The following is a 22363-nucleotide window of genomic DNA, read 5'->3' as shown; positions in this document are numbered from 1 at the left end:
CGTTCGAAAGACATGCGTAAATGGGCGTGCCTTCGTTGAAGGTTGAACATCAAGCTGGCACCTCGGCATTCGTGAAAATCTACTGCCAATCATTAGTGGACCGGAGTTCTGCTGTGGCGACCCCCTAACCGGGAAAAGCCGAAAGACAACAACAGATGGAGAAATCAAGTATAGAAAATCTATGGTAAAGTGAATCCTCTCTCAGTAATTTCACATTTTTGTCTTTTCTTGAATTTTCAGTTTACCTATTCTGAGCCCCATTCACAATATGCTTCAGTATGTAATCAGTGCTATGTTTCACAGCAGCCTGCAGAAATCCTATGAGCAAAGAATACCAACTGGGGACAACACAGTATTGTTATTGAGATGTATATGATTTATTTAAAATTAAAATTTTATAGATTTATTGTGTCTTCTGCAAATCCCCAAAATAATGTTTCCTAACTTTTTAATTTACAAAATTCAGAAGTTGGAGGAAATGTACAAACCCTGTAATCCTGTCAAAAATAACTCTACTAATGGTGGGCAATTATTTGTGCAGAGATCCATGTTCTGTATCTTCTAAGTCAAACTACTGTTGTGCATTTACTTTACCATATATAATTACTGAATTGCCAGAATGAAAGAAATAAGACAAATGCACAGTTCTGTGCATATTTTTAAATACATCATAATGTTCAGCAAACCTTTCAAGGCCACTGTGTTTATTAAATCTTGTTCTGTTTACTGTGACAGTATGCACCATTTGTAGTATTGACAACTTCAGAATTACTGCAAAGTGAATGCAGCCTTCTGGGAGTACCCAGACTGAAAGTCCTTACACCAAATCCTTCTCTTCCCTTTTAGGTTACCTAATAACTTTTTGAGTCATGCGTTTATTGACGCTTGACCTGTTTTTGCAAGGTCTGTGTCATTGACTTAGAAGAAAACATTTTTCAGTGTCAAAAGGTCCTTCAATCATGCTCTTCATGCACTAAGAACAAAACAGATAAGCAAGTGTACTTTTTTTCCTGACTACCGGCAGGACATGGTGTTTGTCACTTATTCATCTGCTTTGAACAAACAGCTCTAGGAATTCTTATCAGTATTTTCAAAATGTAACAAAGTATGCAAAGTACAAGTAGGAGTTGATCTTGTGCAATTTCTTGTGTAATTCTTAAATCATAACATTTTGTCGCAGAAAACAGTTTCCTAATAATTGAGATATGCAAAATTTTTGCATTAGAAAAGAACATGCAAAAAGAATGTACCAGCAAGGCTGTTTGTATAAAAAACAGAAACTCTTCTATGCTGCATGACAACAGCAAAGGAAAGGAGATGATAAGATCTACAATTGCTACAGCACCCTTCCCCATTTAGATGTCTCAGCAACTGATGGTGCAGAATACAAAGGCTTCCCAACTACCTGTGGCCTAAAGCCACTGATATACTTTTGCATTATGGCATCATATGCTGTGGCACATCACATGGCTCTTATGGATGTTTTACGACTCCATTTATGCTAGTCAATTCCATGGGTAAATAAATGCAACTCAGTGGGTTCAAAGGCAACAGGGATTCTCTGCTTTTATATTTGCTCCCCTTATGTCACCTTGCTGTGTTGTTAACACCAGAAGTTCATAAACATAGATTATTCTTGACATGTTAGAATAAGGAATGAATATTCATGTTGATATCCTTACCAGCTGCATGAATACTCAGCGTGTATTTGGGACGTTACCTCGCGGGAGCACTACAGTTACCTAATGCTAAAGAGAAAGCACTGTAACTCCAAGTAAATTTTTTTTTATTGTTATGTTTTTGCATGGAGACAAGCCCCCCTGAACCCCCCACACCACCATGCAAATTAAATATACCAACCAAAAGATTGCACTACACTACGGAAAAGGGTACATTTCCCGTTCTGTGCAATGTATGCATGATGTCACTATCAAATCTGAGTGGCAGTCAATCATGCATCATTTGCATATGATATCACAGCCATTTAGCATATCAGTCACACAAGGCATGCCCATTTCTGTGCAGACTGACTAGGGAGGTACTGTTCTAAAACAATGCCCTCATGTTACCGCCAGACTCGGGGACAAAGCAATAAATAAAGAAAAATAATTAGAGAAAACACCCCAAATCTGGCATACTTTTTAAATGATAGCACCATTAATTTAGACATTTTCATAATAGTTTCCAATTTTAAGAAAATTTGGAGCAAAAGCCTGGGAAAAAATTGGGGAGTTCCTCCAAAATTTAAACAGTTGATAGGTATGCTAGCAGCTAATTAGCTATTTATCAATAAACAAATAGGAACAGAGTCTAAAATTGGAAGATATTGCATCTACAAAGTAAACAAAAAAGCATTACTTTGCAGCTTAAAAGTAAGTAAGCATGAAACTCAGCCTAAAGACTTTGTATCCATGCAAATCAATGGAAAATCTTAAGGTAGTCAAGAGTCTGCAGAATCGAAGGGACTTGGACACTGAGGATGTATGGCATGCAAAGGAATTTGGACTGGGCCCCAGTAAAGATGATGACAGTTCCACCACAACAAACTGGTAGCTTAAGAGTTAAGCAAACTTAGTAAAACATTTGACCAACACTGGAAGGCAGTTTGTCTATGTACATACTCATGTAAAGTTTTTTTACTTATAGTTACAGTGTTGCTGTTGCTAGGACAACAGCCTACACAAATTCTGCCAATAACAATATAATTGGCTTTGGCAAAATACACACACACACACACACACACACACACACACACACACACACACACACACACACACACACACACACACACACACACACACACACACACACACACACACACAAGGGTGTTGTATTTTATAACACTCTTCCCATATAAAAAGCTTTATTAGACTTCTACTGCAAACATACGCAATCTTCTTTAGGGGTACATGACCCCAACATAACACGTTCCATAACAGACAACTTACTGTAAGTGCAGTGTATGTAAACATGTTACAGATATCAGTGTACTATGTCTATCAGACGTCAGCATACTGCATATTGGCAGATCAAATGTATTTACATACCACGTGTCAATGTATTACAAGTCAGCATGTTATGCCCCTTGAATTCAATCATATCTTTGGCTATGGGTCTAGCTTGATGCACAGAGATTTATACAGGTTTCATTATACTGTTTGCCAGGTAAAGCTATTCTAGTATGAGGTAAAGACAGCAATGTTACTGTGAGCTATTTACTTGATAAAAAAGCATCCTGAAATGTTTTTAGGAAGCTGTTTTATGTTTAACTCACCTCATAAAATCATAGATTTAAGTAGTGGTGATTTTTTTGTATCTTACATTTTGCTGTGAAAACAATATTATAACATATGAAAACTTTAGTGTCATTCTTAGTGAAAAAATAAATTGGAAATGGTTGTAAATGCTGTGGTCAAATGCTTACCAAATCTGGGCTTACCGAACTAAACTTGTTTTCAATAAAATTAAGGTGAATGACACTTTCTAATAAGAAAACACTGCACTGACAAAGAACTGGAATGTGGACAAAAGATGTTTTTCACTCCCATTGGCAAACTACATGCATCGAAATATTGACGTCACATTCAGGACAAATAACTTTTTTTTGGTAGAACTTTGCTGAGGGACCAAAGATCACAGTCCCTGTGTTTGTCTGACTTGTTTATCTGCAACTATATAATGAGGCCATGAGCTCAGCAAAGAATCAGTGCAGGTAGCACACAGAGAGCTACAGTGAGAGATAACTGAACACTTCCTTTTCTGGCATACAGATTTAAAGGTGATACTAGCTGTGAAAATGGAATCTGGAATGGACCTGATCCATGGTTCTGGGATCCAGATGGTTCAGTACCTTCAAACCAGCTACAAGGATTCCCAGAATTTGTTCCTGTTCATCTCATTCGCTGCAGATTTACGAAACACCTTCTTTGTCTTTTTCCCGATCTGGTTCCATCTCTGCGAGTCAGTGGGCATCAGACTCATCTGGGTGGCTGTGATTGGTGACTGGTTGAACCTCATCTTTAAATGGTAAGTTGCATTCTGCATTTGCCTGTTTATATACTCTGCATTAAAACAACTAATTTCTTCATCTTAACAGAAAAAGAAAGAAAAACAAGATAGATTTAGATTACTTGTTTATTTCCAGAGACCAAGGGAAGCTGCATAGGATATGGCATACTTTTGCACATGTATATATATACATATATATATATATATATATATATATATATATATATATATATATATATATATATATGTAGGCATTTAAAATGCTAAGTCATAAACATACTAACTTAGGGGATGGCCAAGACTGGCAGATGTTACATATCAGGTTCATAGATTAGTACTATGCTAAATGCCCTTGGGGGCCATTTTAAGCCTAGTCAATTACCCCATGTGAGAATTAAAGCCTGTACCTTGTGTCTGGTAAATGACCACCTTAACCATCATGCTAACCTCCCAGCACAATGATGCATCAATGAGATGCAAATAAATGCAGCCAAAATTAATTTTCCAGTACCTTTGGAATGACAACTCCATCAGAAGACAATAAAATTGTGTTGACATTTGTAAGTCTGAATCTGGTAACTATGAAAAAAGAAAAAGTAAAGAAAAGAACTCGACTTGTAACTTGTAAAAAAGGATGGCAGAGTAACTGGCTTAGATGCCATCTTCCTCATGACTTCAAGAAGATTGTTGTATTATTATTTCATGAGACTAACATATTTTAAAATGCCCATGGATGACAACTGTATTTTATCTGTTATTTAGGTAGCTAGTCTCAGAAAGTAAATATAATCTATGTTAACTAAATATTGCTGGGAAGATGTTAATGTCCTGGAACTGAAGAAGCACAGAACAATAACAGAAAATTTGTAAAGGAAAGGGTATTCTGAGTAATCCTAAATAATGCCAGGAGTGTTATAATCTCTTACGTTCAATGTTCATGTATGGTAATACCTGCCATTTCTTTATATTAAAAATAATGCTGAATACCTTTTTATAGACAGCCCACATTTACCAGTACATTTCAAGGATATGTTATACAACTCAGCATACAAAATACCAGCATGAATGCCAGTCTTTGCTAACTCTTTAAAACTGGGAAATGATATTTTCTCATTTTATTGTATCATTCATAATACTTTTAGTTGCTAAATTTTTGCCATATATGTATCTATGTGCAGTAGATGAGCTGAAAGTCTGTTTCACATGTATTTTTTTGAACACATAGAACATGAGTCTTTGGTGGACTGAAATACAGAGGTTAAGTGACTTGCTCAGGGTCATGCAATGAGCCAATGGCTGCATAGATATTCAGGTCTAAAAAGCACTAAGCCAAGTTCTGTCCTGTCCTCTGACTTCAACATAGTACTGCAGTCTTTTTATGATAGTGGTTCAACATTTTGTTGCTGGGTTTTTAGGCAAGCACTTCTCTTGTATTAGTCAGCTCTATATTCCATTCAGTCTCACTCTTTTCTACTATATAACACATGAAAAATATTCCTGTAATACCAGAAAACACAGCAGTGGCTCATTTCCCAGAATCTGTCCTGCTGTGAGCTTACTAAAGCCTTTCGTGTAGCCCAACCCCGTGACAGTGTGTTCTATCACACAACCTACCTATTGTCAGACAATCTTACAAAATCTTTAAGAAAGGACATTCTAGTGTTGCCCTTGAGTCCCATGTCCTTCAGTTTTTATTTGAACCCCTTTAGTAAAACATTATTTCTTAGTTAAGCATTCATATAATTCCAGCCTTTATACTCCTCAGCAGTAATTCTGATTGCTGACCCGCTTGCTGTTGTCTAGTGAATATGTCTCAAGGTGCATGAGTGTTTGCATTGCTCTGTCCATCATCCCTAGTGTCTCTCTCCCACAATGATAGTCGTCACTCTGTTCACCAGACTGAATCCATTGTTTTCTCAGGTTCCCACCTGAGGATATTTAATATCAGACACCTGCTTAACACAGCTAGGTCTCACCTTAGGACTGCAACTGCTCTTTTGAACACCCTTCAGCATTGTACTTGTTCTGCTATTTATCTTACTGTTATTTTAGGAGAGCATCAGTGATATAAGTTCTGCACCATGTGTTTATTCATCATGGATATTTATCACCCATCACCCCATCTGAGCCACTCCAATAGCTGATCATTCAGTTTTTTTTTTCTCCAAGGCAATGACACCTGAAGCTATTTTCCCCAGAACTGTCACCTCTGGCACCACCTCTTATTCCTGTCACAACCACTACAGCTGCCTATACATACTATGCTTTTAATGCCCTCATTGCTGTCACACACAAAATACATTTCACAGGCCAGGATCTAACAGTAATACATTAACTTGAAATCCCAGTCATTTATTAAAGTCTTACATATTCTGTTTTGTTGCTTACAGGATTCTCTTTGGACAAAGGCCATACTGGTGGGTCCATGAAACTGCCTTCTACAGCAACACCTCAGTCCCAGTGGTTGAACAGTTCCCAGTTACATGTGAAACTGGGCCAGGTAAGGAACCCAACACATGGTACTTTTCAATTAAAAATTTAATAGAAGAAAATTTGGCAGTCTACAAAGATCTTAAAAGGAGATAATGAAATAGTAGTAAGACAGAAATACACTGATTTGTGTAAACCGTTAATCAAAGTAGTCGTTAGACAACTAAATAAATAGATTTAAAGAGAGACAAACAAGATATAGCATTTTGGGCCTACCTGATAACACCGACATGCCAAAACACCGACAACGAAATAACTGACACAACAAAACCGAAAAAAAAAGAAAGTTCAAAAACACGAAACTTCACATGCCCGACAAACCACAATCCCGACAATCAACAAAACAAATACCTTTCCCAAAAAACACACACACAACACAAGCACACCAAAAACCTTACAAACCTACACTAAACCTTACATACACAACTATCTATGCTATGCACTAACCTTAACCCAAACCCTAACCCTAAGGTCCGTCACTATCGCACATTTACTTTACCTGCACCCTAACCCTAACTCACTTAATCCACCCCTAACCCTTAACTCTGTCACTATCGCACACTTACCTTACCCGCACCCTAACCGTAACTCACTTAATCCGCCCCAACCCATAACTCTGTCACTATCACACACTCTGTCACTATCACACACTTGCCTTACCCGCACCCTAACCCTAACTCACTTAACCCACCCCTAAACCTAAAGTCTGTCACTATCGCACACTTACCTGACCCACGCCCTACCCTAACGTCCGTCACTATCACACACTTACCGTACCCACATCCTGACCCTAATGTCCATCCTTATCGCACACTTACCTTTACATGTCGGTGTTCTCAGCATCGGGGTTTTCAACTGTCGGTCTTCTCCATTGTCGATCTTCTGGTGTCGGTTTTCTCGTCATCGGCGTTTAGAGATTTCGGCGTTTTCAGGTAGACCCAGCATTTCATGTATAGCAACATTAAACCATAATTAGTCCCTGATGACATATGGAATTCAGATTCTGCATGTTAATGTACAGATTTGGTTTTCTTTTTCGACAGTAATTGTATTTTATTTAACTCTATTATTACCATCTTTATTGTTCTGAGTAACCTGTCACAGAAAAGTAAATGTTTTGCATCTAGAATATTTGCAACAGTTCTCATACATGCATGAAATGTTCCTGTCATTTGATAATAATATTTATTTTAATCACTTAGTGTTTTGATTTTGGCAATTAAAGTTAATCTGACTCAAAGCAATTGTCTTATTATCCTGTAATGTGCTGTGTTTATTTATTTGTCTTTCACATCTGCCCAGAAGAATAAATTATTCATTTTAAAAGGGAAGAGCATTTGTAGTTGTGAAAAAAATAAACCATTTCCTCATCTTGTAATAGTTTTGAAATAAAACAAAAAATATTTGGTTTATTCTTTCCTTTTAATTTCGCTAGATGTGTAATAATTGAGTAGATAAAAGTTATAATCCACTCATGTAAATAATCCAATCCATGTATCACATTCGCCAAATGATACATTACTTCATAGCAAAAGTATCCAGCTAACATATACTGCTGAATTTACTGTGACAGGAGGCTTTCCTTGGGGTTAAATGTTCCCTTAGTAAGGACTTTGAAAATAAAACATTTGTAAGAGTGTTACGAAATGTTATCATCATAGCATAATACTGAACTATTATTAATCACATTTGATAAAAAGCAATATCTTTTATGCCATTACATGCTGAATGGAAAAAAATTCAGACCATTTCTACTTTCAGAAATAAAAACAATGTATCATAAATATTAGACAGTAAATTGTTACTGAGATTAGATTAGATTCTAGGATACTGATGTATACTGGTAGTCTATTTTCACCTATGGTAATTTTATTACCAGATCCACTGTAAATAAATCTTGCTTATGTTTTACAAGAAAAGGAAGTATAAAAATGATTTAGTTCATAGCTATTTCACCAACAGAAAAGTGTCATTTTAACAATTTGATTTCTACATTGAAGCATATCCTTTGATGTAAAATGGTAGTGTCAGTACTTAATTATAACAGCAAAGATAAATGTAAATAAATAAGAGTCTTACAGCTATGCCACTACATTTGCTATAATTATTAAGAATATTGCTGTGCTGAAAAGATTTAAAATATGGCATACATGTATTTAATTTAATTTTTGGATAGGTTAATGGCATTCACATGTCAAATGCATGATTTAGGATTATTCACCAGTGCTTGACATAGTGCTTTAGATTTTTCTAGATCCTTTTTCCCCTCTGTACTTGACAACCATCAAGCCTCCTCCCAATGGCCATGAGATCATTTCTTCCTCAATATTGGGCATGCCCAGCATAGGGGTAAGAGCTGACTGGAAGGCTGTCATACAGGCAGCCCAGGAGATAGTTTGTGCCACCCCTGTATCTATCGATAAAGCTATGAGAACATTTATACTCTTCTTAAGCCCATCCACTGAGTGGTGCACACATAGGCACTTACATCACTGCAAGGACTGCTAGGTTCTCTCCATCCATGTGCATGGTTGTAGTCCCCAAGCACGTGCGTGTTTCCACACTTTTGCTAATGAGGACTACCATCATTATCTTGATAGCACCAAGCTCACATCACCAATCTTTCACGTTTCATTGCCTTTAAACCTCCACTTGTTGCTGCAGCATATTGCAGATTGTAACCTTTGCTACCTAGTTTCTCCAAACCACTACTTAAGCTCACGTCATTTAGGTCATAGTCAGGGATTTGACCTCTATGGCATGGAGCCTGGCTTACGTCAGATTCTTTTATGAACCAAAGCAATATAGTCAATGAACATCAAGAATGGATTCTCTGACTCTACATACTTTGTCTTACTTATTTCTCATTTGCTTTCATCAAAGGGTATTGTCTTTGCACTTGTCTGTTGTGATTAAATGTTGTTTCAAACTTGACCACATACTGTCCTGTTGGAAACCAGCAAGCTTGATGACAAAGATGCCTATTTAGCATCAATGGGTTAAGAAGATAATTTAATGACCGTATCTGATGAGATGTAAGCAAAAGAAATTAGATTAAAATGACTATTCAGACTATCTTGGAATAAAGCTAAGTAATGAATTAACAAAAATAGAACATCTATTTTTTCTGAAAAGATTATACTAAGATGTATCCATTCTTTTATAGGAAGTCCTTCTGGACACGCAATGGGCTCAGCTGGAGTTTACTATGTGATGGTCACTGCAGTTCTAACCCTCCTGCTTCAGAAGCAACAGCAACAGTTCAAGAAATGGTAAGAAGTTTTCACAGTTATATTTTCATCTTTGATTGGAAAAGGGCAGAGAATATAGGAAGAAGAAAAAAAATCATAAAATTAAGGAATGTATGGGCACAGAAGCCCATGTGTGTGGTGTGTGTATACCTGACTGTCACTGATTCAGGTGTTTTTCTCATGTAAATTTTGACTTGCACACTTCCTTACTGAATGAATAAAATAAACTGCTTCTAGATTTGGCAGTTCACTGCTGGCATAGTTCTTTGCCTTGTTTAAATTTTATAGCTAACAAAAAACTTTTTTTTTGAAGACATACAAGGAATATGTTACATTTAGTGTATTTGAATCTAGGGATTCCCATTTCAAATGTTTTGACATAATCAAAAGAATATATTGCTATTTCTAAAAGCTGCAAAAGATGCTATTGGTATGAAGAATCTAACATGAAATCTTTCTAGCACCTTGTCATTCCCTTTATTATTCCCTTCATAAAATTTATGTAACATATCTGAGTCTGATGCTGTCCCAGGACAAGTTCTAAGCATAATGTCAGTGCTGGACATGCACAACTGCTGCATGTGGGGCACTAGAGACCATGAAAAGATTTAGTATTCTGTAGATGTAATGTACTGATGTAATGCATATCACATCTTAGGTTGTGCTCTTCTGAGAGAATATATACATCATGTTAGAAATGTGTGTATTTTAAAGCAAAAATAATAATGTGTACTTTATGGGCAATAATAATGAAACTGCTATGCTGTATTTTCTTGTTGTTATATAAAGCTGAAAAAATGCAAGTGCAAGGAGTATATATATAGACTGTTCTTTAGCACTGCTTACTTGTTAACCAAACCATTTACTTTTTTCTAGGTGTACTCACAGCTTATTGTGGATGGGCTTTTGGGGAGTGCAACTTTGTGTCTGTTTGTCCAGAATCTTTTTGGCAGCTCATTTTCCTCACCAGGTCATTGCAGGAGTCATTTCAGGTGAGTCACACTGTCTGTTATTTCCTTACTTTACTAAATACTTTTTATAGCTACAGAATTGACAAATTACCTAACCATGAGATAGTTAATGCACTTTTGAGTTTGTACTGTTTTGGGGGGGGGGGGTCATCTGATATCTCTCTAAGCCTTGGACAACACCTTCTTCAGCTTTTTGTCAAGAAAAAAATATGGCGACAAAAAGGTTGTGGGAGCAACCCGAAAAAAATAAGTTCTGGGTCATGTGACATTTAGATTGTCTCAACTTTCAAAATGCAATTAAAACGAAAAGTATTGCACAATAACTCAGAATACACTATTTTGATTAACATAAAATAGTTATGCTAAGATTATTATGTGCTCAGGAACAGTGAAAATTAGTACATATTGTATTTTTCCATCCTGATGCAAAATGACGGGTTTTTCCCCAATAGTACATTACTGCATTCTAATTGTTATGAATTAAATAGTTACAAAAAATAGTGTTTGCTATGACTTAATCTACAGTGCAGCATTCCTGTGGGCACACATTAAAAGTATTAATTACTCTGATTTGAGAGGGCTTGGTATAATGGTGAAGGTGTTTACCTCACACACACAAGGTACAGGGTTTGATTCTTGGAATGCCCACAAAAATCTCACATGAGGAGAATTCAGGACGTGAATACCCTGACTTACAGTGATTACCTAAAGGCTATTTCTCTGTATTCAGTCTCCTACAGGCAGCTTAGTGGGGATCTTTGTCTGGCTTACAGGGCTTCCTCAGAGCCAGCTCTTATGGATCTGTTGCATGTGTGCAAAACAAACACCACTAAATCCAAGGATCTGAATTTCACTTGTGACATAAACAAAACATGCTGGGAGACAGATATGTGTCCCAAAGGATCCCTGTGCTATGGAATAGGCTCCCAATCCATGTAGAACAGAATTCATCCCTGACCCTATTCAAATGAAACCTTGATAATTTGATGGGAAATTGTACATTTACCCCAAGTCTGACCCCCATGTCCCTTATGGGCAGAGGCGGTCATTAAGAACATTATTATCCCATCTAACACTCCCCCACACAAATCCTTAGCTACTTGCCTACTAACATGACCCCTGGTATAATACCTGGGATCTATATGGTTTGTGGTGCATGGCTAGGCTTGTAAAGGCCCTAGTGGTCATTATCCTAGTAACAACCTATAATTCATTTATTGTTCCTGTTCTGTAAGTACTAAAGAACAGGTGTACCTTGTGGAACTCATTGCAGAACATAATCAGTAAAATGTGTGGCAGTTTATCACTAATGGCAAAGTTTACGAGGTGCTGAGTTTTTTCTATAGTGGATAATTACCTCAGTTTATACTTTCAAAACTGATTGACTCCATACAATTCCTTTAACTAGACAGTGTTCCAATGTAGTCTGAAAATAAACTATTGTGTCTAACAGATGTTTGTCTGGTTAACTGATTAATAAAATTTGAAAATTAAAAAGTAAAATGTAAGCCTGTGTTATAGAATCATTCCATATTTATTGCTTTCTGGAAAAAATATAGAAATAATTTGTGAAATCATTTAATTGTTCACATCTTGAGGTCATCCATTCTGCCATATAATAGCTTATGTGTAGTCATACCATGTGGCACTTCTGAACCTATCATGTTTCTTCATGCTGTATCTTTAAGGAGTGTCTAAAAAACACAAATCTGTTTTGTCAATCAGTCTGCTTATTTAAGACAACAGACAATCTATTAGTCATAACTACATTACAAAACAACATTTTAAAGGTGGTAGTGGTCTTTTCATTTAGAATACTGCAGTGACAGTGTGTTTTCCTAATACAGAAAGGGACTGATAGACCAGTGACACAATTACAGAACACAATCAGGGCAGATACTAACAACACCTATTTTGTCATTCTAATAATTTTATGATGTTAAAGGGTTAACACTCCTAATGAGACTAAGAATGCAAAAGTGAAACAAAAAATGAAACTGTTTTTTTCCTTTAATACCAAGATAGGATTCTCTGCTTGTGGCCCTATATATTTAGATAAAGCTAATACTACATGGGAAAATAACATGAAGAATGCAAGTCTAGATATATTTTGTTTATTGTTTTATTACTTATGATTATTGTATTTATTACAGGTATGGCAGTAGCTGAAGCATTTAATCACATCCAGTTATTCTACAAAGCAAGTCTAAAGCAATATGCCTGCACAACTGCCTTCCTGTTTCTCTTTGCGCTTGGATTTTATCTTCTCCTGAAAGTCTTTGGAGTGGACCTTCTCTGGTCTGTGGAGAAAGCTAAGAGGTGGTGTGTCAATGCTGAGTGGATTCATATTGATACGACACCCTTTGCTGGCTTGTTAAGGAACCTGGGTACCCTTTTTGGTCTGGGGTTAGCCCTTAATTCTCAACTTTATGCTGATAATTGTAAAGGAAAACAAGGACAAAGGCTCAGCTTCAAACTCAGTTGCATTGTGTTTTCCATAATAGTTCTACATTTATTCGACTCCTTCAAACCACCAGCTAAGATCGAACTGCTGTTTTACTTCTTGTCCTTCTGCAAGAGTGCTGCCGTACCTCTGACAGCTGTAGCGATCATCCCATACTGTCTCTTTCACATCACAAGGACACATGACAAGAAGATCTTATAAACTATAAATAAAACACTGTAGCTCTGTGTAATGTGTTCCATCCATGTGAACAATTATAAGACTCAGTTATAGACCACTGAGCTATGTGGGAACACTTGTAACAAAGACCATATGGACTGACTAAAACTATGGGTGACTTGCTGGACAAGTTACTAAACTTTTTCTGCCTGGGACAGTCTTTTGGGGCAGGGGAGTAGGGTGCTACTATTGAGAGTTTGACAGTTTTACTGGTTTTAAATTGCAGTACTCTAGATTTTAACAAAAAAAAAAAAATGGACACAAAAAATTAAAAACACGGGAGTCATCTGATGTCAAATTGAAAGTTTATATAAATACTAAAACAATAACATTTAGTCCCTTGTGTGGACTTCGCCTATGTGGAATATTTCCAGGCTGTAAGTATCAGACACTGATGGTAAAAAAACAGCCTTCTACCTCATTGCTCCAAGACTGTATAGTATAAAAAAGTTTTTGTATGTGTTTTGTAACTAAAAACAATTTCACAGACTATGTCTGTATTAACATTTTTATTTGTTTCTGATTTCAATTTATAAAAATAAATTATTGTAAAATATGGCATTTTGTGTTTATTATTGTAAATGGTTGAATCTGATCAAAAAGCATATATTTATTTATATTTACAAAATAGCAAAGATTGTTTAAGTGTACTAATAGTTTAAGATTCATATTTAAATAATAATGTCTTTCTACTAGGTATCTAATATAGGGAATTAATACATAGATGGCGATTATGATATCCTTATATATATATAGCATGAACTGAACACAAATGCACATTTGCAGAGCTGTTTTTCTGAATATTATTGTAATTTAGTTTTACTCTGAATGTACTTTGCTTATTTCTCTGAACTGTGATGGGAATTATTCAAGCAATGGGCCACTCCCACTATAACTCATTATGTTACAATTTGGTGAGAAACCAACTCACTGAGCACAATGAGTCAGGAAATCAACCTAAAAAATTAAATTTGAGTGTTTTTTGGGGGGGGGGTTGTTTTTTTTTGCAGGGGGCAACCCTCATTCTGCACCCTTCCATATGAGGTGCAAGCCCCACACTCCTCAATGTGGATATAAAAACTCCACAGCTACACAAACAGAAGGAATGAAGAAATCTCCCAAAATAAAGGAATCACTGAAGAAAGATACTTTGAAACCTAACTGGCAGATTTCCTATGGGAAACAGTAACAATAGAGTTGGAATTTGCTGTGTTGAGGCCAGGAAGTTAAAACCTTGTCCAGTTTGCACTTGACTTGATAGTTATTACAGAAGTTCAGTATGTAACACCAGGAAGCAGTATGTTGAAGCAACCTCCCAATGCAGGGTGAATGGTAAATTTATTTATTTATTTATTTATTTTACGTGTGTTTACTGGGATGGTCTCACAGTGCCCATTTTCAGCGGAAGCCTGGGGTGAAAATCTCCAGCTTAAGCTTACATACAAAGTCATCACATCAAGTAACAGAAACTATAGACAAAAAAAAAATGAGTGTTACTGTATTTACAGGATAAACATTTAAAAACAAAAATATATATACATAGTATCAAATGCATGAAAATTGTGTCCTCCATGGAAAAGTCTTACTGCAGTTATTATTACTAGATAGCATACACATATACTACATTAAGAGACAGGAGAATGGCATAATGGTTAAGGAGTTTACCTTAATAGACGCAAGGTGCAGGGTTTGATTCTCACATGGGGTAAGTGGTTAGGCTTAAAATGGCTCAAAAGGGGCAGTTAACCTAATACTGATCTACAAACCATGGACAAATTTCAATGAAAACAATAGTTAGCATTTACAAGTAAAACAAGCATTTGTTAATACCAATGTTGACTTACACTGGAGGTGGAAAGTAGTAAAATGATTAATACTTAAATTTTAAGAATATAAGAGTGGCAGTGCAAATGGGGACAGTCATTTTTAATACTTTGTAAACAATTTCCACATTGTGGTTTTGGAGATGAGACAGTTACTTGTCTGAATGCAGAGCAGGATATTTGTCATAATATGTATATGAAGCGCTGTGAAAGAGCAGCCAGACTGGTGAGCTATGTATAGTTGTGGAAGCTATGCAAGCTCAGGGACTGTGCTGTTAACAACTGAATTCACCCTTTTTCCTTATGGCAAAGGAAACATGTAAAGGTTCTGCCTGCTCTAGGTTATTTATATTAAAAAAAAAATTCATAGGAATGCGTGGCTAGGTTTCTTAAGATCCTTTAGGGTCAGTAACCTAGTTAGAAACAATGAAACTATATTGCATGGGTTGTGGCTTTCAGTACATGTGATTTAAATTGCTCATAATTTAAAATTATGACTATTCCTCAGTAAGTAAACTGTTAAAATATATTGAAAATGGAAGTTCATTTTGTGCAATAAATGCAAAATGATTTATTTTTACTGGGCAAAAAGGTGTTTTGTTTTGGATCTGAAATATGAAAAAATACAGTTATTGCATTCTTATTGCACAGTAAAGAAAATGTCATACTTTTATTTCTGATAAAAATATCAATTGTTGCCATAGCTGAGACACTGCATTCAGAATGCATGCATGCTAAAAATTTGTTATCTACAATACTTTCTTCGAAAAACTTATCAGTTTTTCTTTGTGTCTTCAAGAAGATTACCAGTACACTTTTTTGGTTTTAAGAATGAACATGATTTTGTAAAGGAACAGGAATGGAGCATTTTTATTCCGTGTTGTAGATATTTAGATATTTTAATCAACATCTCTGAAGTTACAATATTTTTTAATCTGTCTTAACCAGTTTAGTCCATTCAATATGGTTTATTTCAGGGATGACTCAAGGTGGTACTCATATCCTCTAAGGGAACCTTGACCAACATTGGGGGTAATTATATGCCATGGGATCTTTTATATGTTTATCTGAGGTGCTACCAATTTAGGCATTTGAGACTGTGGTTTAATATCTCATTCAATGAATGGCAACTCAAAAGTGTGACACTGCTCTTCCCATTATGTAATATGAAGTAATATACCCACTATGGGAATAGAACCCACAGACTTGTAATCCTCCCATCATGGGGGGCAACTGTCATAACAGATGAGACACTGGCATTCACACATGTGGTCAGGAGAAATCCTTATTAGGTAGAAATACAGTGGACATTTTAAGATTAATCCCCTGTGATGAAGATATGGAACAAACAAACAAACTATGCAATACAACAAAATAGGAGGAAAAAGCCCTTAATAGTGTATAAGTAATAGCAGCTTCAAAAACTAATACCAATTTCAGCATAATCCAAAAAACATTAATATAAATAATCCCTCAAGATAGCAACATGGCATAGAGGGATAATGCCCTATGACCCAGATGACCTGGGTTCATTTAGTGGCTCAGTCATCTGAGGTGTTGGCAGGCAGAAACAGGTGTCCCCATCCATGGGGGGACAGTGTTTGTTGATGACACTGCCTGAGGGGAGTTGTGGTCCAAAGAGGGGAGTAGCTCTCAGAAGTTGTGTCAATGAATGCAGAGGAGGTAGGAGGAGAAAACAAGTAGAACATAATAAATAAAAATCTCCCGTTTTATTGTTGATGGCCAAGACTCCCAAGATGCCCTTAAGATCCATGCTAGCCCCAACACATATCAGAATAAGTCCAGGGGTGATGAGAGAGGCTGGCATACCCAGCAATGGATGTGAACCACTGGGGTAGGAGTGCAGGAAGATGAAATAAGAGGAAGGCAAAAAGAAATATGAATAATCTACTCAAAAACTGCCTGCTATAACCTTCAGTCTGCAAATATATTGAAGCAAAATAAAGTGCTATATCAATCGTAATACGCAGAATTATAGTGGCCTAGAAAACAATGATACAATATATTCTGAATCACATGACATTGAGAATATCCTAGAAAAGAAATTTAGCTCCAGCTTTATAATCCATGCTAAAAAAGCTACTACTATATTACACTTATGGGGTGCATCTCTTCAATCATAAGTTATAATCAAGTTGGGCAAAACCAAAGACGTTGCCACTAGGGGTCTTGATAACATCCTGGAAAGTTTACTGAGTGCCATGAATTATAATCTAGTAAACACCTTTCCACAAGGTTTATCTTCAGATTTTAGCAGCAAGCCACAGTTGTCCCAGTCAACAAAGGAGATGTAAAGCTGCCCCACTAATAGACTGATCAGTACTAGGTTATGGGAACAGAATTTGTTCATGAGGACATCGACAATATCCTTTTTCATGATATAAACAAATATAAATTTGTTAATGGATGGTTATGTTTACTGAATTCTTTACCTTTTTGGGGATGTTACAGCTGGCCTAGGTGGGGTGGTTAAGTACACACACTATATCATGATCTCATGAAAGATTTTGACACTATCCTTCATGAAAGACATTATAAATAAACGTAGTCGACTCAGATATCAATATGTACCTAGACCATTTGACTGACAATTTGCATTTCAGTAGAACCCAAATGATAAAGGTAGGTGATTAATTCTCCTCTTTGGCTAATCTTATCAGTGGAGTGTGATAGGGCTGAGGTGTTGGTCCATCACATCCACCATCTTCTCATCAGATGCATGGTTTAACAACAGCAAGCTCTGTCTCAGTAAGTTACAAGATGACAACAAACTGAGTATCACTGTCTTCTCCCATTCATGTAGAGCAATTCTCCAGTAAAGGTTGGCTACAACCCCCACCTGGTGAAAATAATTACTTAACCATTACTACTAAATGTAACATAATGACATTTTGAAAGCACCTGGTCCCTGTTGTTTTCTGTATTGAGAGAAACGCACGTAAGGTTAATTTTGTTATCAAGGACCTAGGTACAAATCATAGCTAGGAATCCCACATCTAACTTGGAAGTTGTTATAGTGGTAAGAATTGCCTTCAGCATGAGTCATACAATACTCAAGGGCATTACTAGCTACCACAGGGATGTAATTTATTCCACTGTTGAAATCACTAATTTGATCAGGTATGGAATAAAGTTCCCCTTCAACAATCTCTTGAACAAGGACCTGGTTTAGATTGGAAGGGTTTAAAGGTTCCCCTATAGGGGGTAGAGATAAGACTGGCAGCCCAGATTGCTCAGGTAGATTTCAGGAGCTGTCCTTTTTTCTATTTCATACCACCTCCTGAGGGGATCTATTCTTGTGTTTCCTGAGTCATGAAAGACCAATATGTCTTGTCATGTTTCACATTCTTCTTCCCTGCTGATTAATGTATCAGAGGTATCCATCTGAAGCACCTCGCTTGTATGCACTAGGCCTCATCTTCCCCAAACATCCCTCAGGCCTAGAATCCACTAAGCACAATACAGTTGTAAGTGACACAGTCAGGAATAAAATCCATATGCCATTGCCAGCTGTTTGAGTTGTAGTTTAGACCTTACCCTCTGAGGACTAGGAATGATTGACAAACTTTTCCTCTTCAGTTCTATGTTTTATAGTTTATTATTGGTTTTAGGAATAATGGATTATCCATTATCCATCCAAAGTAAACATCAGTAGTGATTCTGAATATGTCCTGACATACTGAGTCTTCTTGTTTCTAACTTTGGTCATTTGGAAGTGTTGGCTTACAATGCTTGATTCTTTTGAGAAAACATAGTCAGTGTGTATACCTTTAACTGGAAGTTTCATTTTAAACAATACCCCTAATTGTACTTTGCTTGTATTATCATTTGCATTTTGTCTGTTGTACTTGTAAACTGTGACAACATGACATAACTGTTTCTGTATCATTTGTCAAACATATATAAATAAAACTACTTTAAAATAATATGTTGCATAGCATATTAAAAATGCAAAAAGCAGTGGAACAATCTTAGATGGTACTAACCAGTCAGGTGGAACAAAGTCTAGGTCAGCTACTCATTGTACTGAAAGGTTAGGAGACCTCAGAGAGTTGACGGGGGGTGGGGGGGGGGGGTGAATGGAAGTTAGGAAGCCCAGATTAGATTCATAGGTTCATAGGCTGGTACTAGGCTATCGGCCCTAGGGCCTATACAAGCCTAGCCATAACAATTCCCTGGCTATTTCTTCCCACAGTATTTACTTCCCTGGACCCCTGTGATTCCCGGGGTGAATTTCCTATCTCCCATCCAATCATCAAGGTTCCTTTTGAAGAGGGCCAAAGAGGCGCTCTGTTTGACATGTATGGGCAGTCTATTCCAGAGTCTGGGGAGTCTCTGGGTCAGGAACCTATCCCTCCAGCATGTTTTGTTCATTGTGATGACAAGGTTTAGATCCCTGGAGCACATGTGTCTCTGAGGGATTGGGATTTCTTTAAGTGTAGCATGTCCAACAGCTCTGGGTTTGACATGGCCTTGTATGTTAAGCAGCGATCGCCTCTGAGTAGACGATATGCGACAGAGTATAGGTGGAGTTTTTTTAGATGGTCAGCATAGGGCATTTGCTTTAGGCCTGTGATTCTTTTAGTGAGGTATTTCTGTGGTTCTTTCCAGTTGTTGCAGTTGTCTTGAGAGGTACATACCAAACGGGCATTGTATTCTATAATGGGTCTAATGAGGGATGAGTACAGTGGGACAATGACCTCCTTTTAAGAGTTATATCTGAGATACCAAAACTAAGAAAACCTCTCCAGCAAAAATTGCATTAATATTAACTATTAAATCCATGATGAACATAACTTAAGTTGACGGATATTCAGTTTGCCAAGTTTACTTACTTGGGTGCCAAAATGAAACAAACTAAACTAAAATTTTTTCTTCAATATTTGGTTATATGTAGCAGGTATGTTTCTTTTAATTGTGAGTTCACAGGAGGAACCACCCAGTGTTTGTTTATTTTTTTTTCTTCCTGTTTTTTGTGACAAGTCTGTAGCTACAATGATGGCATACAGAATTGCTCCTGATTACAAATGCTCTTTACAGAAAGTACTGACTGAAAGCCCACCAGAAAACCTATCTACTCTCATTAAGATTACTTATTAATTTTGTGAATCATGCACTTGCTTAAGGTTAGCCTGTTTTTGCAGTATCTGTGGCACTGCCTTGGAAGAAATTGTTTTTCATTGGAAAAAGCCATGTCACCCGGCTTTCTCTGGGATCATAGCAGATAAGCGCAACACAAACTTTGTTGATGCCTGGTCAGATCATGTTCTGTTTTTAGTTTTATGGAGTGCAAACAAGTGAAGGAATGTTTCAGGTGTGTATTTTCAGACTAAAACAAAGTAGGTAAAATATGTAAGCTGTGTATGGTTTCATGCAATTTTTAAAGTTCAAGTTCTTGTTACCAAGAAATGTTTCAAAATAATTCATACTCCAAAGCTTAGAAATGTGCACAAAAATAGAATGCTACACTATGATTATTTGCATAACTGCAAAGAACACTTTTATGCTAGGTAGGTAAGCATTAAATGAACAGCAAGTTGTGCTTATGTGAAATAAGTGTTGCAGTGTAATATGTTATGTTTACAAAGGAAGTACACTTTTTTTTAATTTGCTACAGATTCACACTTTGCAGGTGCTCAAAATGGTCCAACAGGACCACTGTACTACCCTGATAAACACTTGCAAGTTAGTAATTAAGTAAATATATTAAATAAATACAAAAAAATGCTTTAGTGCAGCATTACAAAGCTAGCCATAGGGGTGGGAGGTGGTCTAACTGTTAAGCTGCTTGCCTTATAAGCACAAGGTGCAGGGTTTGATTCTTATGAGGGATAATTAGCTTTGCTTAAAATGGCTCACAAATGCCCATCTTAACCATATTACTTTTTGACAAATTGACCAAAAGTTACACTTCAAATATTTTTTTTTGACCTTCACATATCATCATGATTTAGTGCTGCTAGTAATGTGGTTCAGAATATAAAGGCTGTCCAGGCAACTGTGGCCTGCAGTAACTAATGTGCAGTGCCAGTAATTTGTATAACACCTGGTTTGTATGGCTGTTTCTACAACACCATTCATGTTAACGAATCCCATCAGTAAGCATGATGAAACTTCACATCATACAGCTCCTATTTTTGGTCTGTTCCTCATAATAGTTGTTTTTTCTGGCAAGTCATTGCGGATTGAAATCATTAAGTAATGACAGACATTTGAGTTTCAGACTTCATATTCTTCAGAAAATGCATGCTAACACAACATCTTTTATATTAGCAACTTTCTACATCTTTAAGAGCATTATTTAAAATTTGTGCCCATTTTTTGGCCTTTGTCCCCCTGTTAGTTTTGGCTTTGTCCAGGTTTCCAGTGCTTAGAGACTGAGACATATGCTTCACATACGCAGTGGTTAAGCACAAGGGGCTTTCTACTTTTGTTACTATTTCCCTTATCATCTTGTTATTTTATAACCACAGAAATTCCCAGAATGTGGGATTCTGCCAATGACATGGTCTCCCGCTTACCTAGACCATCACATCTGGAAGAATTTTTGTCTTGGTAGTGACCACTGAGAAGTTAAACAACTATCTCATGAAGGCTAAAAGCACATCTGATAACTCAGCTTGCATGCAGCTGTTGTGTATCATGCTTCTTACAGATCCACAAACAACATCTTAGATATCATGTTCTGCTGCATGGATTGTATAGCTCATGCATGTATTATGGTCTAACTGCTTTTCTGTATTTTGCCTACATTTTATAGTTTTGGATGCTTATTATATGCTTATCTTGTACATTATTTTTGCATTGACTGGGCATACGTAAAAAAAAACAGTACCTTGGATCACTCCAGTCTATCTATTACAGACAAGCTCACTAATTTAGGTATGAACCCTTTTACCACCCACTGGATAGCTAACTGGCTCACTGATAAGACCTAGGAGGTCAAAATAAGTGAGGCCACCTCCAGCAAGTGGCCAGTTACTGGCAGACAGCTCAGTATTGAGCCCGCTCCTTTTTGGCATCTGTTTCTCTCAAATGGAAGCAAATGCTGAAGGTTTATGGCTGACTAAATTTACAGATGACTGCAAGCTGGGGGATATCATCAATTCCCCTGCA

The 22363-nt window shown here is 36.7% G+C and overlaps 1 protein-coding gene across 1 annotated transcript; it reads left to right on the top strand.

The window, feature by feature from the left end:
- The first annotated feature begins 3694 nt into the window (after positions 1-3694).
- Positions 3695-13959, top strand: LOC122787772 (glucose-6-phosphatase catalytic subunit 1-like). The gene is made up of 5 exons (XM_044054671.1): positions 3695-4026; positions 6399-6508; positions 9665-9770; positions 10626-10741; positions 12874-13959. The coding sequence occupies exons 1-5, from the start codon at positions 3797-3799 to the stop codon at positions 13383-13385; spliced, it is 1074 nt and encodes a 357-aa protein (XP_043910606.1). The 5' UTR covers positions 3695-3796; the 3' UTR covers positions 13386-13959.
- Positions 13960-22363: the final 8404 nt, after the last annotated feature.

The sequence above is a fragment of the Protopterus annectens genome, chromosome 13.part0 (genome assembly GCF_019279795.1).
Source record: "Protopterus annectens isolate FY-2018-M chromosome 13.part0, PAN1.0, whole genome shotgun sequence".
NCBI lineage: Eukaryota > Metazoa > Chordata > Ceratodontiformes > Protopteridae > Protopterus > Protopterus annectens.
The sequence above is the reverse complement of the archived record's forward strand: the minus strand, read 5'-3'. Positions and strand labels throughout refer to the sequence as shown.

What these genes read in the sequence shown, in the direction of transcription:
- LOC122787772 (XM_044054671.1), top strand. Translation starts at nt 3,797, where the DNA reads ATGGAATCTGGAATGGACCTGATCCATGGTTCTGGGATCCAGATGGTT. An exon ending in TTGAACCTCATCTTTAAATG is followed by an intron (nt 4,027 to 6,398) that starts GTAAGTTGCATT and finishes TGTTGCTTACAG; the next exon opens with GATTCTCTTTGGACAAAGGC. An exon ending in TACATGTGAAACTGGGCCAG is followed by an intron (nt 6,509 to 9,664) that starts GTAAGGAACCCA and finishes ATTCTTTTATAG; the next exon opens with GAAGTCCTTCTGGACACGCA.